Source organism: Thrips palmi, unplaced genomic scaffold, assembly GCF_012932325.1.
Source record: "Thrips palmi isolate BJ-2018 unplaced genomic scaffold, TpBJ-2018v1 HiC_scaffold_8, whole genome shotgun sequence".
Lineage (NCBI taxonomy): Eukaryota > Metazoa > Arthropoda > Insecta > Thysanoptera > Thripidae > Thrips > Thrips palmi.
Window position 1 is genome coordinate 6,485,351 of NW_023144635.1, and position 20,217 is coordinate 6,505,567.

Here is a 20,217-nt window from a genome sequence, read left to right on the forward strand (position 1 = left end):
AAAAAAACTATTCTGCCATCTGTGAGGCGCAACTGTTGCATTTTTGTTAAGTGTGTATATTATCTATGAGTTTGTTGTGCCACAACTTGCGTTGACTTGCATTTGGGGCGACTTCGTCATGGTCTTGAAAGCACCATTCAAGACAAATGGTACTTGTGAATCTATGTCTGTTCTAATTGATGTTTATGCTAAATCTGTTTACTATACTGTCATCTAAATAATATTAAGTGTCTCTGTAATCTCATCTACATAAAATAAACGAACAATGAAACTGTTCTATTATGTCTGTGGCAGTTGCTGCATTTGACTTCCAATGTTTGGATAAAGCCATTAGAAGGTTCCGTCGTGGAAGAGGAGCATCACTCGTGTAAATCTTATCAGAATGTCAGAAACCTGTCTGAAAACCTGATCACAAAATTCGCGCACCTCTGAAAGCTGAAAACATCTCGCTCTAGACAGTCTGTAGAACAACTCAAACCATCAATATCGGAGTAAGTTTTCAGAATTTCAGCTTTCAGAGGTGCGCGAATTTTGAACAGGAATTCAGACATGTTTCTGACATTTTGACAAAATTTACACGAGTGCATTACGCCTGCAACCACCATTTCGCTCTCTGCACTCAGATGCCAGGGGCATCTAACGCGCCCGCTGAACGCTCCCTAGGCGGTTCGGGACACTTCGGGTCTTCCCGATCCGCCGAGTGCTGCCTGCGCAGCCAGGTCGGCGGACCTCTCTGCAGCCGCGCGGGCAGCGCTGGACGCGTCGGGAAGACCCGAAGTGTCCCGAACGCCCTCGAGAGCCTCGGGCGGGCTCGTTGGATGCCCCCAGCATGCATCGTCTCGGTTGCGCCGACCTATCCCCGCGCTGCCGGAAGCGGCGCTCAATTGTTTGATGGCGGCGCGATTTATTGACCGGCCGGCACCACCCAGTCTGGAGCTGAGCACGCCGCCGCACAGCGCCCCGCCCCGCCCCGCCGGGCGTTGACCTGGACCAATCCAACCCCCGACGCGGTTTGCCGCGGTTTGCCGAGCGCGGAACTAGTGTTCGAAAATTCCCGGGAACAATCATTCAGGGGAATATTCCCGAGACTTCCCGGGAATTCCCGGGAATATTCCCATTTGGCCGGGAACATTGCTTCAAATGAAACCCATCTCATGTGATAAAAATTAAACTTTTTCTTACGAATTTTTTTTTATTAGTATTACGAAACATTTTTTCTTGCTCTCTTCTGAAAGAAAAATGCAAATACACTAGAGTGATTCATAATTATTAATTGGTTCCCTTGCACTATCAACATTTTTCGTGCAAAAACTAGCTATTTTTAGCCATGTTTTAAAAATTCCCGGGAATTTCCCATTTTTTGGGTCTGATTGTGCCCGGGAACGTTCCCGGGAATTCCCTAAATTCCCGGGAATATTCCTACCCTTTAGAACACTACGCGGAACCAACTGCTGTGAAGACGAAAATGTTTGTACGCAGCTCACGAGCTCAGCTCCACAAGCTGCGGCACGACTGTAGCTGCATCTCAACTAGACACAGCGCGCGCGACCAGCCACCGCACAACAGCTAAGGAAGCTGAGGCAGGATGGCCGTGACCTGAGGGTCACGGACCAGTTATGGACCGTTTTTTTTCGATGGGTCGTTGGGCGAGTCGTATCGCTGTCGGCTTGCACACAAAATCTTTGTGTGTACTCAGTACACACTTCTAGGTGCGTGCGTAGGCAAGTACACACCTAGAAGTGCATGCTTGTAAGCACGCACCAAATGTGTACTGAGTACACACATAGTGGATTTTGTGTGTGGGTCTTCCCTGAACCTTTCTTTATCACCACAAAAAGCTCGGATGTCTGAGCGACGGCCACAGCAGCGCCACCTATCGGGCAGCACAGAGAGACGTTGCCGAACTCAAGGAAACATTGCGCCTATCCAGTCGTAGGGACAAGTCGTAGGGGGAAGATCCATGTTTTTCAAATTGCTGCCCTGAAGCAATTGTGGAATGAAGAGAATCAAACTTGCTGCAGAGTTTAAGTGAATTGGTGAAAGAACAGAGGTAAGGTCAAATAAATGCAAGGCTTTGGTGCGCATGCGCTGCCAGCATCACGAAGTGAAAGTCCCGAATGGCCCGAATAATTCCGAAAGGCCCGTTTCCCGGGGATCTCCCAGCATGCATCTCTGCATCTCGGCTCCGCACCTTTTTCTCTAAAGTGTCCTTTGATTTATGCAAAGAAACCGTAACATTTAGAGGCCCACAAGCACTTGTAATCGAACGACCATAAGTTTTCTTAGTAATCTCACTGTCGAATGAATGGAAATGCAATGAAATACTGACTCTGTTTCCAGGAAGTGGTGCTGCAAGTGCGTATCAGTGACTTAAAGTCCTAATCTGTGGGCAAAATCTTGTTCCTTAAACAGTTATACAAAACGAAAAAGGGAAGTCCCATATCAGCCACCTGGTGAGTAAATTGATTGCACAGGGCAAATCACCCAAATTCGTGTTCAGGGCCGCAGCTGCCGGGGGCGCCCAACTTTTGGCCTGGGAGGGGCAGAGGTGGGGAAGGAATTTAAGGGATAGCCATGTGCAAACAATCGACATAGAAAAAGCACGACTATGTCTACAAAGGGCGTTACCCTAAGAACCGCAAAATTTCTCTCCTCGCTCCGCTCTTAAACAATTTACTGATACAACCCTTTACCAGTTGAAAAGATTCAACCATGTGGTTACGATTTAAAAAAAAAAAACACCTGCTGAACCCTCTAGTAGGCAACCACCATTGCAGACAAAATGTCACCCCAAATGTCATCTTTTGACAGCCCTCGTCAGGAATCCTCATACAATCATCAATTTTATAAGTATAGCGAGGTAAGCCTCGCTGCTCCAGAGTCACCAACCCCCGTGCTCCTGGGAGGAGGTCGTCTGGACAAGGGGGAGGGGAGGGGGTAGGAACTTGTGTGATTGGGTCATGATTTATTGACCCGCTTGTACCACGCAGTCTCGAGCTGAGCGCCCCGCGGAACGGACATCGCGCTGGACCAGCCCAACACGGTTATTTTAAAAGCACAAAACTGTCGTGAGGACGGAAGTCTCCCGTTGTGTGCAGCACACGAACTCGCTGCGGCTCAACAAGCTCCACTTGAGCTGTCAGTTCAACAAGCTAGATCAACACGGAGCAGCGTGGCTGGAAACAGGTGAGGTAGGGTGGGCGCAAGCGAAGACAAAGCTGAAGGGTGAATAATGACCAGTTTTGGACCAGTCTTTCGACGGGCCGCCACAAGCCAATGATTGGGTGAATCTTTTTCAATGCTCGCGTGGGCCTTCCCTTGACGTCTCTTTGTCACCTGGAAGAGCGCGGATGTCTGAGCGACGACCACAACGCCACCCATCGGGCTAAAGAGAAAGACCTTGCAAAACTCAAGGAAAAGTTGCGCCTATCCGAGGGGATTAAAGGAGGGGATGAATGCCATTCCAGTAGCTTCCCTGCAGCAAGAGCAAAGCCTCTGCTCATTGTCCTCCCTACCCCCTTTCCCCTTCCCCCTTCTTGCTCCGGATGGGGCTGAGAGGCCGGCCCCGAGGGGGTTCGTTGCTCGGGTGCAACCGAGATGCGTGCTCGGAGTCCGGACGACAGGAGGGGAACGAATCGGAGATTCCCGAATGGCCCCGAGCTGTCCCGAAAGGCCGGCCCTGAGCGGGCCCGTTGCCCGGGGATCTCCCAGCATGCACCTCGATTGGCAAGATAGCTCGGCACAGCCGAGGTGCAAGCTCGGAGATCCCCGGGTGACGGGCCCGCTCGGCCCGAACGGCCCCTCGGGACAGCTCGGGACCATTCGGGAATCTCCGATTCGTCCCCTGCCTGTCGCCCGGACCCCAAGCACGCATCTCGGCTGCAGCGACATACGACCCCCCCCCCCCCCCCCCCGATCGCCTCGCCCTCTCTCACACTGTCCCGCTCCCCGTCCTCTCTCTCCCTCCCCCTACTCTTTCTCTCTCACTCCCCCTCCCCGATCAAGACACCCCGCTAGTTGCCCGGGCAACGCTGACTTGACCTTTCCCCTCGCCCGGACACTCCACGTGCTCTTCGCCATTTTCCGCCATTTTCCGAGCGCGGGATCGCAGATGCACTGGGAGAAAAACGTACGGAAAAAGTACGGAACGTGTCTGGTCAATAATTTGCCTGGACCGTCCGTACTTATGCCAGCTACGGAACGTTCCGTACTTTTTTCCGTACCCATTTACATGGGTTCATATGGAGCAAGTACGGAACGTTCCGTACTTTTCTCCTTACCTCCGTACTATATTTTTCTGTACCATTTCCGTACGTAAGTACGGAATTTTTTACAGTGTGACGCTGACGCGGTGCCGCAACATTTATGACCGTAGAAAAGGAAGAGGATCAGCTATCGTCATTTAGTGCTCCCTTTCCTCCAAGCTGGTATTTTAAATTTTCACGGTGTACCCCTTGACCCTCGACCAGCTCACCGTCTGACAGGGGGTTGAGAAATGCAGCAATAAATTCGAAGGATCACCAGCGCGTCGGATCTGGGATGGACAGAAAGGTGCACCACTATGGCCAGGGATGATACCCAAACCGAAACGATACCAGGGCCGTTACGACAACAGTTTGTACTTATGTCTAAAACTCAAAAAGTGTAGCACCTGGAACCAAGGGAACAGCTTTTCCTTGTTAATCAAGGCGTACCGGAGTTTTGTTCCTATATGGACTAGGTCCAAATTCCACTTCCATGAGTTTTGTTCTTTTTGGGGCCTAAATCAACAAAACTTAGGGAAGCGGAATTTGGACTTGGCCCATATGGGAACAAAACTCCGGTACGCCTTGATCAACAAGGAAAACCTCTTCCCTTGGTTCCAGGTGCTACACTTTTTGAGTTAAGTCGTTCAAGCTGGTGTCGTAACGGCCCTGGTATCGTTTCGGTTTGGGTATCATCCCTGACTATGGCAAGCAGATAGCACGGTGAGCCGAAGTCGTGGTCGGCAACGGGCCTCGACGGGATCGCTCCTGTTGCCTCGCCGTCCCTTGCAACATGCGTTCAACAGTTTCTATCGTTCCCTACAAGCTGAACCTGTCGTCCCCCCGAACTTTCAGCTTGGAGAGAGGCACTTCAATGGGCTCTAGTGCCATTGTACCTTGACAAGCAGCCCGTCATTGAGCCAAACCGTCGCATAGTGGGCCAGACGACCGGCGGAGGCGGCCGAAATCCCGGAGGGTTTTTGAGCTCCAGAGTCACCAAATGGGGCTCGAACCAAACGTGTGACCCCACTAATGCATGGCTCTCCTAACGAGGAATCCATTGGTGGGGTCACACGTTCGGTTCGAGTCCCATTTAGCGACTTTGGAGTTTAAAACGCGTCCGGGATTCAGGCCGCTTCCACCGGTCTTCTTGCCCCAGCCTCACCACCCCCTGAACTCTCCCGGGAAAGTGGGCTGGGCAAAGGGAAGCGGGGTGGGGAGGCTGCGGCTCCGGACGTGATTTATTGACCCGCTGGCTCCGCCCAGTCTGCAGCTGAGCTCCTCGCCGCGCGGACGTGGCCTGGACCAGCCCAACGTTTGTGCGCGGAAACAATTGCAGTGAGGACCGAGCCTCTTATTGTGCTCACCACAACCAGCTGCAGCACAGCGAGCTACGGCTGGTGAGTCTGAGTGGCCGTAAGCCAACCCAGACAAGGCCGTTTTCGTCGGAAACGGACGCGCTTCATCCGCGCAGTCACCGCCCCCAAGCGAAGGTGGGCGGGGTCGTCCGGAAGCCGAGGCCGGCTCGGAGACCGGCTTGGACCACGGTGCAACGCGTAGACTCGCTCTTGTTCGTGTTCTTTTTTTTGGACTTGGCGAATGGGATGTAGGATTCATGGATTGTAAGTATGCTCTACAAACTGTGTGTTCATGGCATACTTCAGGTAACCTCAATCAGGTTGAGACGCTTGCAAGTACACTCCATCTGGAGCAAACCTGACATGTACAGTCCACGCTGGAGCACGCTTGCCTAGTGCACGCCTGCACCCCTGCAAGTGCACTGTTGCTGCATGTGAAGCATCGCAACAGACGCTGGTATTCGCAGCCTGTCGTGTACTTGGCGAGCCTGCTACAGCGTGGAGTGTACTTTGCCGTGTATGCTTCAGGTGAAGTGCACGTGCAGGCATGCTTTGCTATGTTCACACTGAAACTTCTAAAATTCTTAGTTGACGGAGAGTTAGGTGTTTTTGCGTGACGGTTAACTAGCTTCAGTACCCCAGCAGCCTCGCAACCACCCCCTGAACTCTCGCGAGGAGGTGGCCTGAGCCGGAAGGGGTGGGGGAAGCGACAGCAGCGACGCTCACTGGTTTGATTCGGCGTTATGTATTGATCCACAGGTGCCACCCCGTCTGGAGCGGAGCGCCGCACGGACGTGGCGCTGGACCAGCTCAGTTCCTGGAGCGCAGAAACAACTGAAGGAGGAGTCTGCAGTTGTGCACAGCACAACGAGCACAACTAGCCTCATTGCGACTCGCTACAGCCGGTGAGTCAGTGTGGGTGTGGGCATATGAAAACTCACACAAGGCCGTTCTCAGTCCGAGCCTGCAGTCTTCGTCCACGCGGCTCCTGCACAGCCCCAGCCACTTGATCGGATGATCGTACTTTTTTTCTTGACACCGTCACTTTGGAACAACTCTCATTCCAGGAACTTGACATCACGTTTAAACGACTGTGACCAAATGTCACGTTCCTTTGAGCAATGTGTCACAGTCGCTTGGATGTGAATCAGCTTTATTAGTTTACTGACGTTGAAACGAATGTGACACAACGCTCAAAGGGACGTGACATCTTGTCACGTTCGTTTCAACGTGGTGTCACGTTCCAGGAATGACAAGGACGCGAGGAATTTTCTTTTGTACACAGGATTGTTGAAAGGTAGGGGTTTCTCCGAGATTTTGCAGGATTTCGCGTCAAAATTATGCTGGATTTCGTGAGCTTTTGATGGGACTTGACGGGATTTTTCCAGATTCTTATGAGATTTCGCGAGATTCTACCACATTTTAAAGGAATTCCACGAGATTTTTACTGATTTCACGCAAGGTTTTGGCCCATCAAGTGTACACAGGATTTGACGAGTGGTTGCCCCCTCGCAGTGACGATTGTGCGTCCACTGAAATACTGACGTGAAATCTGTTTTTGTTGCAGGATGTAGTGCGTGTCGACCACTACAAGTTGTTTCGTGCATTCAAGATGACATCTGCCAAGGACAATGGTGTTGTGTGCGAGGCAGGCAAGGACGCCAACGTCAAGAGCACTAATAATGAAGAGGAACCTGAGAAAAAAACAGTGAAGTGGTAGGAACGGATTTGCTCGGATGACCCCGGAATGCGCCAGGAGGGAATGTTGTTAGGGAACCCGCTGTCAAACGAACACGTAATAAAAGAATTTGCTGTACCAATGAAAATGTATGTTGTGTGTTGGCATTGTCAAAAGAAAGTTGCTGGGCGTACTATCAATGTGTTGTCAGAACGAACAATATCGTCAGGGGGACTGAAAATCATGAAAATGAAAAAAGTCAAATGTTTGTACTCCTTACGAATTATTTGCATCGAGAGCAAAGTGTTTGTTATGACAACAAATTAGTTGTACGCCTTTATGTTATTCCAAAATCAACCTAGATTTTGATGCAAATTATTGTTTGCATACGTTCTATATTCAGATGTACACTCTCAGTCTCGTATTGACTCTTTATCTCTTGCCATAAAGCTTTTCGTACAAACGTTTCAAGTTTCAAGTTTGGGGTTCCAACTATCAGCCTTGGGGTGCCTATGTACTATGTTCTCTTTAGCTATGCACTATTTCCTCCATTGCATGATTAATCCTGTCCATGAAACCTCTTTTTGACATTTGCAACGTATTTTCATCTTCTACATGGCCTATCGTCAATTGTATCTTTATAACGATCAACATTGTGCATAGTTAAAGAAAAAATAGTACATTTTACGCTGGCTCAAAAAACGTCATAAGCAAGAGAGAAAGAAATCCATATAGGTCTGAGAGTGAAAGTACGTTTTTTTTTTTTATTTTTCCAGAGTGACAATGATATTTATTTTCGTTCTCAGCGTTGCGGAAATGGGTGACCTGCCGGACGAGCTGCTGCTGTTCATCTTCAGCCGCGTGACGGACGGCCCGACTCTGCTCACCGCCGTCCCCCTCGTCTGCAAGCGCTGGCGGCAAGTGTCTTCGGACCCCGCCGCCTGGCGCGGGGTGACGGTCTGCGTGCAAGCCAACAGGGTGGCCTCATCCATTGAGAGGACCGTTCTCACAGTAGCTCCAGTCGTTGGCAGCCTGCATGTCAGTCTCAGTGAATCGCCCCCAGTGTCAGGAGGCCGCCCCAACAACCGTTTCCTGCGTGCCATAGAGAAGGTGGTTGTGTGCACTGAGCTCTCATTGCAATGCGATCCGCCACGCTGGCTACGCAAGGGGTACCTGGAGTTAGTGTGGCGTAGCCGAAACCAACTGAAGCGGCTGTCCATAGTATTGGACAATAAGACGAAAACTGAGTTGGGTCATAGCCCTGTGGATGTTCTCTCTCAGATGCCCTGTCTTGAAGAGTTGACAGTGTACGTGCACAAAAAGTTCGTGTACAAAAGTGGTGAGCTGAAGGATTGCTTTCCCAATCTGAAAGGAATCAAGGTGGTGGAGAAACCGACTGGTACAAGGCAGCATGATTTGATCAAAGACCTCTTGGTGGATAGCCTTGTCCGTGCGCACTTTCGCCCGTGCTTCCCGCCACGACCGGACCTGCTCACGGCACTGGAAAAGTGCCAGAAAATTGAGAGCTTGTACTTGAACTGGGAATTCACCCCCGTCTTCAAAAGTCTGCCTGCCCTCAAGGACGTTACCATTGATCTGACCGTTGAGGTGCCACTTCAGCCGGAGAAAGTAGTGCAGGCATTTTGCTCATTGTACACGCCAACAGTAGAGAAAGTGCACGTCCTGGTTGAGTGGTGTGTCTTCCGGTGCTCGTGGCTCGTCCTTGTCAAGTCCTGCCAGTCGGGAGTGCGGGCCTTGAAGAAACGTGGATTCAATGGCACCATCACATACGCCATGGTTGCGTGAAAGGACATCGAGAGGGCAACCGTTTTCGACGCTTGGGGACACCAGATTTCATAAGAGACGAGATTTCGTTGGATTTCGCAAGATTTGGACCGATTTGGCGCCGATATTTTCCTTGCTATCTGCCCTTTGTGGGGGAAAATTTCAGATATCCAGAAATTTCATGCTCTCTAGTCTCAAGGGCTCTTTAGACCCATGGTTTCCCGAGTGGTTGCCCCCTCGAAACACACCCACAATGCAAAAAAAACTGCGTCGTTTGGTGCGGAAAATGGGCACGGAAAAAGTAGAAATGTTGTGTACGTTTTATTCCTAGTATAAGTATCTCATATAAACTGGTATGGAAAACATGCATGGAACCTGTGCCACACTTTCCCAGTTTTTTATCTACGAATGCATACCAGTGGGAGTTGGGACAGAGTCCTTTTCAAGATCCCAATTTGTTCTCTCTAAATCCAGAGTGGCGGGGCAGTTAATCTCATCCGAAGGTTGGACGTAAAGCTCCACTGGACCTCAGCAAAACTCTCTATCAATGCGTGTGTTTCATGCCCTTGTTAATCAATTTTACAATGAACTATCATATCCCCTGTACATATCTAGTTTACTGTCGTATTTTGGATGTATCACCAAGTTGTTCATGATACTGTACTTCTGTTTTTCGCGTCTTTAAAGGCACTATTTTTTTTCTTTATTTTTGTGTCACCCTTTGTTGGGGGTACAACATTTTATCACCTCAAAAGTGACTAAGAGTCGCATTTGAATCGTGGGCCGGCTTGAATTCTCACCGTCGCATATGTCTTCATTGACAATGCATGGGTTAATGTATAAAGAATTTAGGTTGTACAGATTGAATTCTTGTGAAATATGTTGAACTACGGATTATATGTGTATATAATGTAACGTTTCTAGTGAAAATTTTCAAAAAGATGATTAGGTTAAACAAAGTTAAAATGTAAATAACACTTGACTAGTTAACTGTCTATGGTGTAGTGAATTTTCATCTCAAATCTGCTTAGAAATTCGTGAATTTATGTTAACAGACGTTGGTCTGAATATATTGAATTCGTGATACTTTGGGTTTTTGCCTCTTTGGAGGCAAGATTTTTTCTTTATTTTTGTGTCACCTTTCGTTGGGGAGACCACATTTTATCGCCTCAAAAGTGACTAAGAGTCGCCTTTGAATCGTTATTGATGACGTTAATCCCAAAGCTTCGACCGGCTTGGACTCACACCATCGCAAGTGTCTTCATTGACAATGCATGGGTTTATGTACAAAGAAGTTAGGTTGTATAGATTGAATTCTTATGAAACATGTTGAACGATGGATTATATATGAGTATAATATAACGTTTTTAATATAAAGTTTTTAAAAAAAGGTAAATGTTGAAGTTAAAGAAAGTTAAAATGTGAATAATATTTGACTGGTTTACTGTCTAAGGTGAAGTGAATTTTCATCTCAAATATATGTGTATTTATGTTAACAAACGTTGGTCTGAATAGCGTGAACTCTTATAAAGTATGTATACCACTAATGTACAATTACTGAAGTTATCTCTCCTTGGCTCGGATGATGCAGCCGGGCTGATTGCCGTCGCTGCTTAACCAAAGCTCTTCTGTCCAAATCTTAAATTTAAAAAAAAAATAATTTCAAAAGTTGTGCTAGTGGATCGTGTGATCGAAGTCAAATACTTCTACCGTATTTCGTTATTGCAATTCAGCAAAGAGAATAGTATGTTTATTTTTATACTATCGTTTGGCACTTTGAACGACTAAGGATTGTGTTGCTTTAAGAATTTCGACCCGTTTTGACATAGGTGCGTGGGTACTGCGTACGCCCAACACTTAAAAAAACTTCCACGATACGAAGAAAATGAAGCCAGTGGATCTACTTTACATTATGAAGAAATGCTTCTCGTTGGATGTCTCGCTTCTTTGGGTATCCAGTCACTTTGGTTAAATGTAAGCTCATTTGTGGCTGATTCATATCCAAACGAGAGTGGCTCTATTCTGAAAGGAGAGTGACATTTTGTCACAGGAGGTTTAACATCAGTTCGGTCTACCTACAGTGCACCTACAAATCCCTGCGAAATTCATGATTTTCTTGTTCTTTCTCGTTCTTTTCCTTCTTTTTAAGTGGGCGTGAAGAATCAGCATTCGCTTTCCCGGGTAACTTTAGAGTTCGGATGGTCTGTGTCTTTGGCACGCTGCTCATGCACACCGCTGTGATAGTGGTGAATTAAGTTCACAGCGAGAGAGGAAAATAATTTTAGCATGTCACTCAGAAAATCGGCTCAATGCAACTCTGTTCTACAACACGCTTTTGGATCATAGAAAACCATGGTGTGTCCTGTTTCAATTTTCATTCCTGCATCTCTGTTTTGCTTTTGTTGTTTATTCGTCCTTGATCTGTTGATCATACTAACACGTTAATAAAACGAAATGGCTCTGTTATCTTTTCTACATAAAAACAAACACAAAAAACAATTTTATCTTTGTGGCAGTAGTTGTTGCATTTGATGAAAAAGAACTTTCTTGGGCCGCATGCATTTGGAGCATTGTGTACTGTTTTCAATTTTATTCCTGCACGTCTGTTCTGTGTTGTATATTCGTGTTTGATCTGTTTATTATACTAACACGTTAGTGAAATGAAATGTCTATGCTATCTTTTTTACAAAGAAATAAGCCAACCAAAAAAAGGGGGAAACTATTCTATGTGCATTCTTTTCTACGTAAAATAAGCTAACCAAAAACAAAAAAACAATTGGATCTGCAATCTTTTCTAAAAAAGAATTAAAAAACACTTTTCTATCTCTGAGGAAGTTGGTGTATTGTTGTTGGTGTAATAGGACTTGTAGGGAGAATACATTCGGAGCATTGCGCACTTTGCTGTGTCCAGTTCAAATTTTTATTCCTGCGTGTTCTGATTGATATTTTTTCGGGTTTGATCTCATGTTGTAAACAAAATGTATTGTCTGTTATTACATGAAAATAAAAGAGACACAAACAGATAAACACTACTCTACCGCTATGATGTAGGGATCAATGCATTTGAAGCGTTGTGAAACATGCTGTCCTGTACTTATTTATGTTTCTGCACGTCTGTTCTGATTAATATATTGTTGTGTTTTATCTGCTTATTATCTTGATGTTAAGAAAATTACATGTCTCTGTAATCACATCTCCATTAATCTTCTACCTTTAAGGCAGTTGGTGAATTGTAATAAGACTTGTAGGGGAGACTGCATTTGGAGTATTGTGAACCATGCTGTGTCCAGTTCTAATTTAAGTTTCTGCATGTTCGTTCTGATTGATGTATTGTGGTGTTTTATCTGTTTAAATTATTGATGTTTACGAAATTTAATATCTCTGTAATCACATCTACATGAAACTACATGAAATAAACAAACCCAAAAAAAAAAAAAAAACCTATTCTACTATCTTTGTGGCAGTTGTTGTATTTGACTTTCAATGGTCACATGGATAGTGCCATAGTTTATAGGGTTTCTTCGTGGAAGAGGAGCCCGCACTATTCACCTTTTGCACCGATCCGCGAGGACCAGTTTACTTATCTAGGTAAGAATCATTCTGGTGGCGTGTTGTTGATTTTGTTGTTGTTTGTGGCGGTGGTAGATACCTTTGTTTGCCAACCCAGCCCTTCGACTTGCGCACGAAACTGTTGTGGATGTTCTATGTTTAACACGGTAGGTGTACGTTTGACAGTGTCTTGTCTGTCGTAACAGCCATCGCGATGCTGCGCTTATTACTATTACGACAATCCACGCCAGGCTTTAATGTCATTCCTAGCTAACGGCGCTCTCTGCTTGCCTTCGGCAAGCCGTTACAGAGGTTGATGTTGAAGCAATGGGTAGATCACTCCGTGATAAAGGGTTAAAGAAGGGTTCCTGGTCAAAAATACCTATATTCATCACTGGAACGCAACAGACTTTCCAGAATACCAGAGAAGTCTGAATTTTTCACCATAATTACTGATTAAATGTGTTTATGGATGACATCAAACGGACGTTATCGTGACTAAGTGTACTTCACGATCTTAACTTCAGAGGTTATCGCCAGTTTAGCTCTTTTCCAAATGGCGTAAGACTTTTTGAAAGAAATAGTGCAATTCCAGATAGTTTGTTCGTAGTTGTAATGAGTCAAATTGACATCATCCTGATGTCACCTTTCAAGAGGGTGACTAAATTTTGTCATTTTTCAGTCGCTCGATGTCAATTTGACTATTTTCTGTTCTTTGGGTTTGTAATACCATTTTTGGGCCAAAGGAGCCAAATTTCGGCATTTTAATGCCGTACACTGCAGGAAATAACCACAACAAAAGTACACAAATTTCTGGCAAATTTTGTATCAGGAATTTAATGTACTTTTCAAGTACAACAATTGTTGTACAAAGTAGAATGCAACCGGCATGACGAGTGCTGTGCAGTCCAGGCCTCGTTGTGGTTTGTTCAATTCTCGTTGTACTGTTGTACTTTTATTGTACAGTTTTTGTTGTACTTGTTTGTACTTTGTTTGTTGTACTATCTACACTTTTTCTTGCAGTGTAATACGAGTGTAATATTCTCGTGATACGGCGTCATACCACGTTATACCAAGCACTCTGTACACAATTTCTTGGAATGTTTACCCTCTCGCGGGACGGACCAAAGCTGCCGATTCGTATCGACACTTGTCCAGTCCTTCCTTTGAGGACAGGCGTCGTGGCGGCGAGGGCCAAGCGCGTGTCGCCTCGGGCCCTGCACCAGGCATGGCGTTGAAAGGCAGGACGGGGCTACAGTCAGAATAGTACACGTCCAAGCCGTTCGATGCTTTTGACATGTGCGGCGAGAAACATTTTGACAAAACACGCCCACCACGACGGCCACCTGGGGACGACGTCAGCACAAGACGGCCTTCAGTGCGGCGCCATGTCTCTCCGCGGCGCCACGCTGTGCCTCTGGGCCGCGGGCTGCAGGCTGGGGGCCTTCCTGGGCATCTTCCCGGTGTGGTGGCGGCGCGGCCGCGCCCACCCCATGCTCCTGGTGGCGGTGCTGACCGCGGTGGCGTGCTGCCGGCTCGCCATCGTTGCCACCTCGCTGGTGCTGCACGGCACAAGGATGTCCATGGAGGTCAAGCTTCGGTTGTGCATGATGTTCGTAAACCACCTGACCTACACCGCGCGGCGCCGCGACCTGGCCATGCTCCTCAACAGCCTCAAGGTCTACCTGGACGCGTACCCACTGCGCGCCGAGCGTTGGCGCTCGCTGTTCCTGTTCTCCGCCATAAGCGTGGCGCTGTTCGTGGCGCTGTGCGCTTACCGGACGAGTCGGATCCAAGACGCCAGCGTGGTCGGCCCCGCCGTGATCGTCGCACCCGTGGCGCTCTTCTTGGTGACGACGTGCTTGACCGGCTGCTCGTCCATGCGTATCATGTGCCCACCGGCGGTGCTGGCCGCCGCGGCAGCCGATCTGCGCTTAGACTGCAAGCGGAGGGTGCTGGCGGCTCTGAAAAAAAGCGGTGCTCTCCACGACCACGACGCCATCCTCCACGACCACGACGTCGTCCTCCACGACAAAGACGCCGTCCTCCACGACAAAGACGCCATCCTCCACGACCGCGACGCCGTCCTCCACGACAAAGACGCCGTCCTCCACGACAAAGACGCCGTCCTCCACGACAAAGACGCCGTCCTCCACGACCGCGACGCCGTCCTCCACGACAACGACGCCATCCTCCACGACCGCGACGCCGTCCTCCACGACCACGACGCCGTCCTCCACGACCACGACGCCGTCCTCCACGACAACGACGCTATCCTCCACGACCACGACGCCATCCTCCACGACCGCGACGCCGTCCTCCACGACCGCGACGACGCCCTCGCGTGGAGAGCGCTTCGCCAACGCCAGCTCCTGCTCCACGACATGGTGCGCAAGTCCAGCGACGTGAACGGGCTCTGCATCCTGATAGGGCTGCTCACGGTCGCCATCCTCACCAAAAGTGTAGTGGACCTCTTCGACGACGCAGGCCTTGTCCCGAAGCTGTTCGAATACGCAGTTTTCATGGTCAACGTCCTCGCCGCCGCCGCGATGTGTCAGTGGCCGGCGATGCAGGTATATAGAGCCTGGCAAGCCATGCCAGACAGCAATCCACTCCATCTCGCACGGCTGTATGCCATTCTCTGTCTCTGTCGCAGTTCCGAACTCTGGCCACGGAGGTCAGGATTCTGTTCACGGAGTACCCGCGAGCCTTCGACCCGAGCGCCGCAAGGGAGGTGGGCACACACGGCAAAAACGGTTCCAGGTTTTCCCAGGAGCTTCCTAGAAATCGCCTTTGCCATTTTGATTAGCTACGTGGATAATACCAGGAACCGTTTTTGGCGTGCACTGTCCACGTCTGACGGTTTAGTGCGTTGCGAGGCCGTCTCGCCCGAGGGGTGCTCTGCAAACTCAAGCAAGGACCGCGGAAGTAGTTCATGACGACGGGGAGGGGGGTAAGACTTTTCTATTAACGGGGGGGGGGGGGAGAAAAGGGGGGCCGAATAAGATGCGAGAAATGAGGAATTTACAAAAGTAAGGGGGCCGCTTTTTACCCTCAAAGTCAGTGAGACGCGAGCGAAGCGAGCAAAACGCCATCGAAATATGAAAAGTACAAGCTATAATGGAGCGCATACAGTTAAAAGTCATCAAATAGTGGAAAGTATCAAGAAAGGCGAGCGAAGCGAGCTGAAAGCCAGTGAATTTACGAAAATATTAGCGTGTTTTGGTTAAAATTTGGACACTATATAGGAATTTGCGACGCCACAATACTAAACACAGCCCCCCCCCCACATTTCATTTTAGGGGGGGCCAACCGCCCTCCCCTGCACCCCACTTCCACGGTCGCTGAACTCAAGTGTGTGCCAGGCATGCACTTCTTTGTGCATGCCTGCAGGCACAAACTTGTTTTCTGCATGCCTGGCAGGCACACACTTCTTTGCTGCATGCCTCAGTCACACTCTTGCCGTCGCTAATGCATGCATTCAAGCAAGTGTGTGCCTGAGGCATGCAGAAAGAGCAAAATCAACTAAGACGGACCACTTCTTCCGGCGACCCTCTCCGATTTGCCTGATTTTTTGTAGGCTTAATAACTAACTAAAGGAGAGTCTAAAGCCAAAATATTTGGTCCGGCAAATATTTATTGCCCGAGATATGGCCAACTTTAGTTTAACTTTTGGAGAAAAAACACGAATTTGGGTATTTTGGACTAATTTTACACTTTTCATAGTAGAGGGCTAAAATTTGGTCACTTCCAGTAAAATTGGCCAAGGAACAAGAATATGACCTCAGATTTGACCTCCGACGAATACCTGAAGAGTAAACCCCCCAAAACACCCTAAAAATACATTTAAAAAAACAGTTTTTTCTTGGGGTTTCTGGGAAAAATATGTGGATTAAAATTTCTGATGATCTTATCTTGTAGGAAATGACGCGATAAATCGAATGAGAGCACGCGCAGATTTTTATGTCAAACCGTTTAGGAGAAATAGCGGTTCAAAGAATGAAAATTTTGCCATTTATTTTTTAAAAAATGTAGGTTTTGAGCATTGTTTGACGTTTTTTGCCTACTTGGTGCGTGTGGGTGTTCTAATCTTGTGGAAAAAGACGCGCTGAATCGAATGAGACCACGCACAGACCTGTATCTCAAACCGTTTAGGAGATATAGCGGTTCAAAGTATGGGCGCTGTAGTCCACCCGCCCAACAGGCGCGTTCGGCGGCTCTGCCTTGTTGGGTGTTTGCAGGAGCTCTCCCGTGCCCATACTTTAAACCACTATATCTCCTAAACGGTTCGAGATACAACTCTGTGCGTGGTCTCATTCGATTCAGCGCGCCTCTTTCCACAAGATGAGAACACCTGCACGCACCAAGGAGGCAAAAGACGTCAAACAATGCTCAAAACCTGCATTTTTTTTTTTTTTAAAAAAAAGGCAAAATTTTCATACTTTGAACTGCTATATCTCCTAAACGGTTTGACATAAAAATCTGCGCGTGGTCTCATTCGATTTATCGCGTCATTTTCTACAAGGTAAGATCATCAGAAAGTTTTGTCCACATATTTTTCTCAGAAACCCCAAGAAATAACTGTTTTTTTTATGTGTTTTAAGCGTGTTTTGAGGGGTTTACTCTTCAGGTATTCGTCGGAGGTCAAATCTGAGGTCATATTCTTGTTCCTTGGCCAATTTTACTGGAAGTGACCAAATTTTAGCCCTCTACTATGAAAAGTGTAAAATTAGTCCAAAATACCCAAATTTGTGTTTTTTCTCCAAAAGTTAAATTAAAGTTGGCCATATCTCGGGCAATAAATTTTTGCTGGACCTAATATTCTGGCCTTAGACTCTCCTTTAGTTAGTTATTAGGCCTACAAAAAATCAGGCAAATCGGAGAGTGTCACCGGAAAAAGTGGTCCGTCTTAGTTGATTTTGCTCAAAAGAAGTGTGTGCCTGCCAGGCATGCAGAAAAGAAGTGTGTGCCTGCAGGCATGCACCAAGAAGTGCATGCCTGGCACACACTTGAGTTAGCAGAGTGAATCACTCAGCATTTTGGTGTACACATGAGTACATGAGTGAGTACAGGTAAGTATTGTAAAGTTAGCACTGGGGGTAGGTAACTGAAGCGAAGACGTAGATGTAGACTGATTTTAATGAAGCTAACACGATACACGATACAATGGCTACCAGACGATCGCTCAGCGCGGCGGGCCACCGCTTGCTAACAAAGCTACTGCTTCTGTTGAGGCCAGTATGAGAAGCGCGCGCTGCACGCTGCTATGACAATGCCAGCTGCACGCTGGGCTATAATACTACAATTACTCCTCCCTTTTCTTTTGAGAGGTTAGGACCACCCCAACAAGGAAACGCTAACCTCAACAGACATTTAGCCCCAAAGATGAGTTCCCGATTTCGGCAATAGTAGGGGCCAGGAAAACCTTCTTTAAGGGGAAAAACCTGTGCACCGAACTCATCTCACAATCAGGGCCGCTTGAGATGGCTCGACTGGAGGCAGCACTGGGAGGCGGAATCCTCTCCACTCAGGGCCGGATCTCCTTCTTGAAGTGCTACCACCAGGACGATAGCACGGGGAGGCGGTTACCTCTCCACTCAGGACCGGGATCTCCTTCTTGACGTGCTACCCGTCACCGACGTTGGTGGGGCTGGCCAAACCCATGGTAGCGCGCAACGACTCGTAGGGAAGGACAGGGTCAGGGCAAGGGACGGGGCAGGACGAACGGTCACTGTAACATTTACAGATCGGAAAGCGCTTTGTTTCTACAAGGAGGGGAACCTGTAAGAAAGGTTAGGTTGCTGGGACTTAGCCTGTTGGTCGTTTCTGGAAGGCACTGCGTGCTTCTAGTGGTCTTATTTCTGGATTGAACTGCAACAGGACTATCTGCACATTACTCGGAACGGCATGTTGCTAAAAGAAACGCTACTTTCCTTGCAATCTTAGTTGACATCCGCATTCAGGAACCGCTGGCTGCCTGGAGGCTGCATCATGTTGCTGCATTCAGGAACGTGTGTGCTGCATTGCTGCCTCTCGGATGTGTACAGTTGGCTTGAGAGCTTGCAAATTTCTGAATTGTGCGTCAGGTGTGGCACGGCTGACTGGCACATGGTCTGGTCAAGCTCTCCCACTTCTCTCTCTCTCATTGCGACTCAGATGATTGAGGGGTGGGAAAAGGAATGACACATGACAACTATCTAAATTCATAACAAGGCTTCTGAATATAATTCAATTAATTTACATGGCAGGACGCCCAAAGCCGAATGGATAAGGCGGGTACTGGTAACCCGAGAAGCCCGGGTAGCCAGGAAGCTGGGGTTGCATCGCTTGCATCTGATGAACTTGAGCATTACGCAAATGCTGCACCAATTGTTGTTGTTGCAACTGGGTTTGCTGCAATTGTGCTTGCATGAGCTGCTGTTGTTGCGCATAATGTTGCAACGCTTGATGTTGTTGTTCTAGCTGTTGCGCCATCATGCTTTGTTGTTCACGAGCAGCAGCTGCTTCATCACGATACTTCTGCCAATGCTGCTGCTTCGGCTGTTGTTTTGGCTGCTGCTTGGGCTGTTGCTTCTGCTGCTGCTTGGGTTGGTGTTTAGGCTTCTGTTTCTGCTGCTTTTGCTTCTGCTTCTGCTGCTGCTGCTTCGCTTCTTGCTCTGCTTGCTTACGACGGCGATGAGGATTCAGCCTTTTCTTCTTGGGCTTGTCTTCATCTCGTTTGCCCAAACGGTCCTTGATTGAAGGTCGCTCCGAGTCCGAGTACCATTCTGCGTCCGCACCATTGTCGGATGCTGGACTACAGCTTCGCGACATGTCGCCACGACTTCGGGACCGGGGACCAACTACCTTGGACTTGACGGTCATGCTCAGGAGGGTGGGCAGGTCTGGGAAAAGACACACGAAGCAATTAGGACTCAGAAAATTTTAGCCACTGGCCATTTTGGTCCACCATGTGAGAACCAATTGCAGCTAACCGGTCCACATGAACAATCATTCGTTTTGGCGGTCTCGGTCGTTTGGAATCGACACGGCTTGGACGCACTTCCTCAATCCTGGCAATGCAATCATTAAGCATGTCAGTGATAACGAAAGGTCCATGCCAATGCGCGTACAACTTTGTCGATTTCTTACGCCTACGCCGACGATTGTACAACAAGACAACGTCACCTGGCTTGAAATAGACAAGAGTCGACAATTTGTCATAATGCTCTTTCATACGAGAAGCTGCGCCACGAATGCTGTTCCTGACCAAACTATGAATTTTGTCTAATCGTTCCCTCAGCGCTGCAGTGTATTCTTGTGGCCTTTTCAGTCTAGATGTTTCTCCAGTTGGAGGCACACCATAAACCAAATCAAGAGGGACTCGCATGTGCCGACCAAACAAAATTTCATAAGGCGAGAAACCAGCAACGGCTCCAGCGGACGCTCGATACGAGTGCAAAATGTGCGGTATCAGGTCCGGCCAGTTACTGGGGGCCTCATCCGCCAGAAGAGCAATCTGTCGGGTCAAACTACGAATGTAGTTTTCTACCTTTCCATTACTAGACGGTTTACCCGGAGACACACGACACTTGCGGGTCTTATAGATTGCCATAACTTCTTT

At 48.1% G+C, this 20,217-nt stretch overlaps 2 protein-coding genes across 6 annotated transcripts; one reads left to right on the top strand and one right to left on the bottom strand.

Annotated features, from left to right (window-relative positions):
- Nucleotides 1-2,344: 2,344 nt before the first annotated feature.
- LOC117652962 lies at nucleotides 2,345-12,485 on the top strand. Of its 5 annotated transcripts, none has more exons than XM_034398230.1 (4): nucleotides 2,345-2,453; nucleotides 6,362-6,507; nucleotides 7,170-7,318; nucleotides 8,087-12,485. In XM_034398230.1, exons 3-4 carry the CDS (start codon nucleotides 7,215-7,217, stop codon nucleotides 9,084-9,086), a joined length of 1,104 nt encoding a protein of 367 aa, XP_034254121.1. In that variant the 5' UTR covers nucleotides 2,345-2,453; nucleotides 6,362-6,507; nucleotides 7,170-7,214; the 3' UTR covers nucleotides 9,087-12,485. The 5 variants fall into 5 exon arrangements, with proteins under 5 accessions (XP_034254121.1, XP_034254120.1, XP_034254119.1 ...); XM_034398229.1 differs by lacking the exon at nucleotides 2,345-2,453 and adding an exon at nucleotides 2,848-3,186; XM_034398228.1 differs by lacking the exon at nucleotides 2,345-2,453 and adding an exon at nucleotides 5,423-5,866.
- A 6,366-nt stretch (nucleotides 12,486-18,851) lies between these two features.
- On the bottom strand, nucleotides 18,852-19,478 carry LOC117653142 (serum response factor homolog A-like). Its single transcript, XM_034398562.1, has one exon. It carries the CDS (start codon nucleotides 19,476-19,478, stop codon nucleotides 18,852-18,854), a length of 627 nt encoding a protein of 208 aa, XP_034254453.1.
- Between the last annotated feature and the right edge of the window lie 739 nt (nucleotides 19,479-20,217).

Excerpts from the sequence above, each read along its gene's own strand:
- LOC117652962 (XM_034398230.1), top strand. The coding sequence starts at position 7,215 with ATGACATCTGCCAAGGACAATGGTGTTGTGTGCGAGGCAGGCAAGGAC. Across the intron at positions 7,319-8,086 it reads GAGAAAAAAACAGTGAAGTG|CGTTGCGGAAATGGGTGACC; the intron begins GTAGGAACGGAT and ends TTTCGTTCTCAG.
- LOC117653142 (XM_034398562.1), bottom strand. The coding sequence starts at position 19,478 with ATGACCGTCAAGTCCAAGGTAGTTGGTCCCCGGTCCCGAAGTCGTGGC.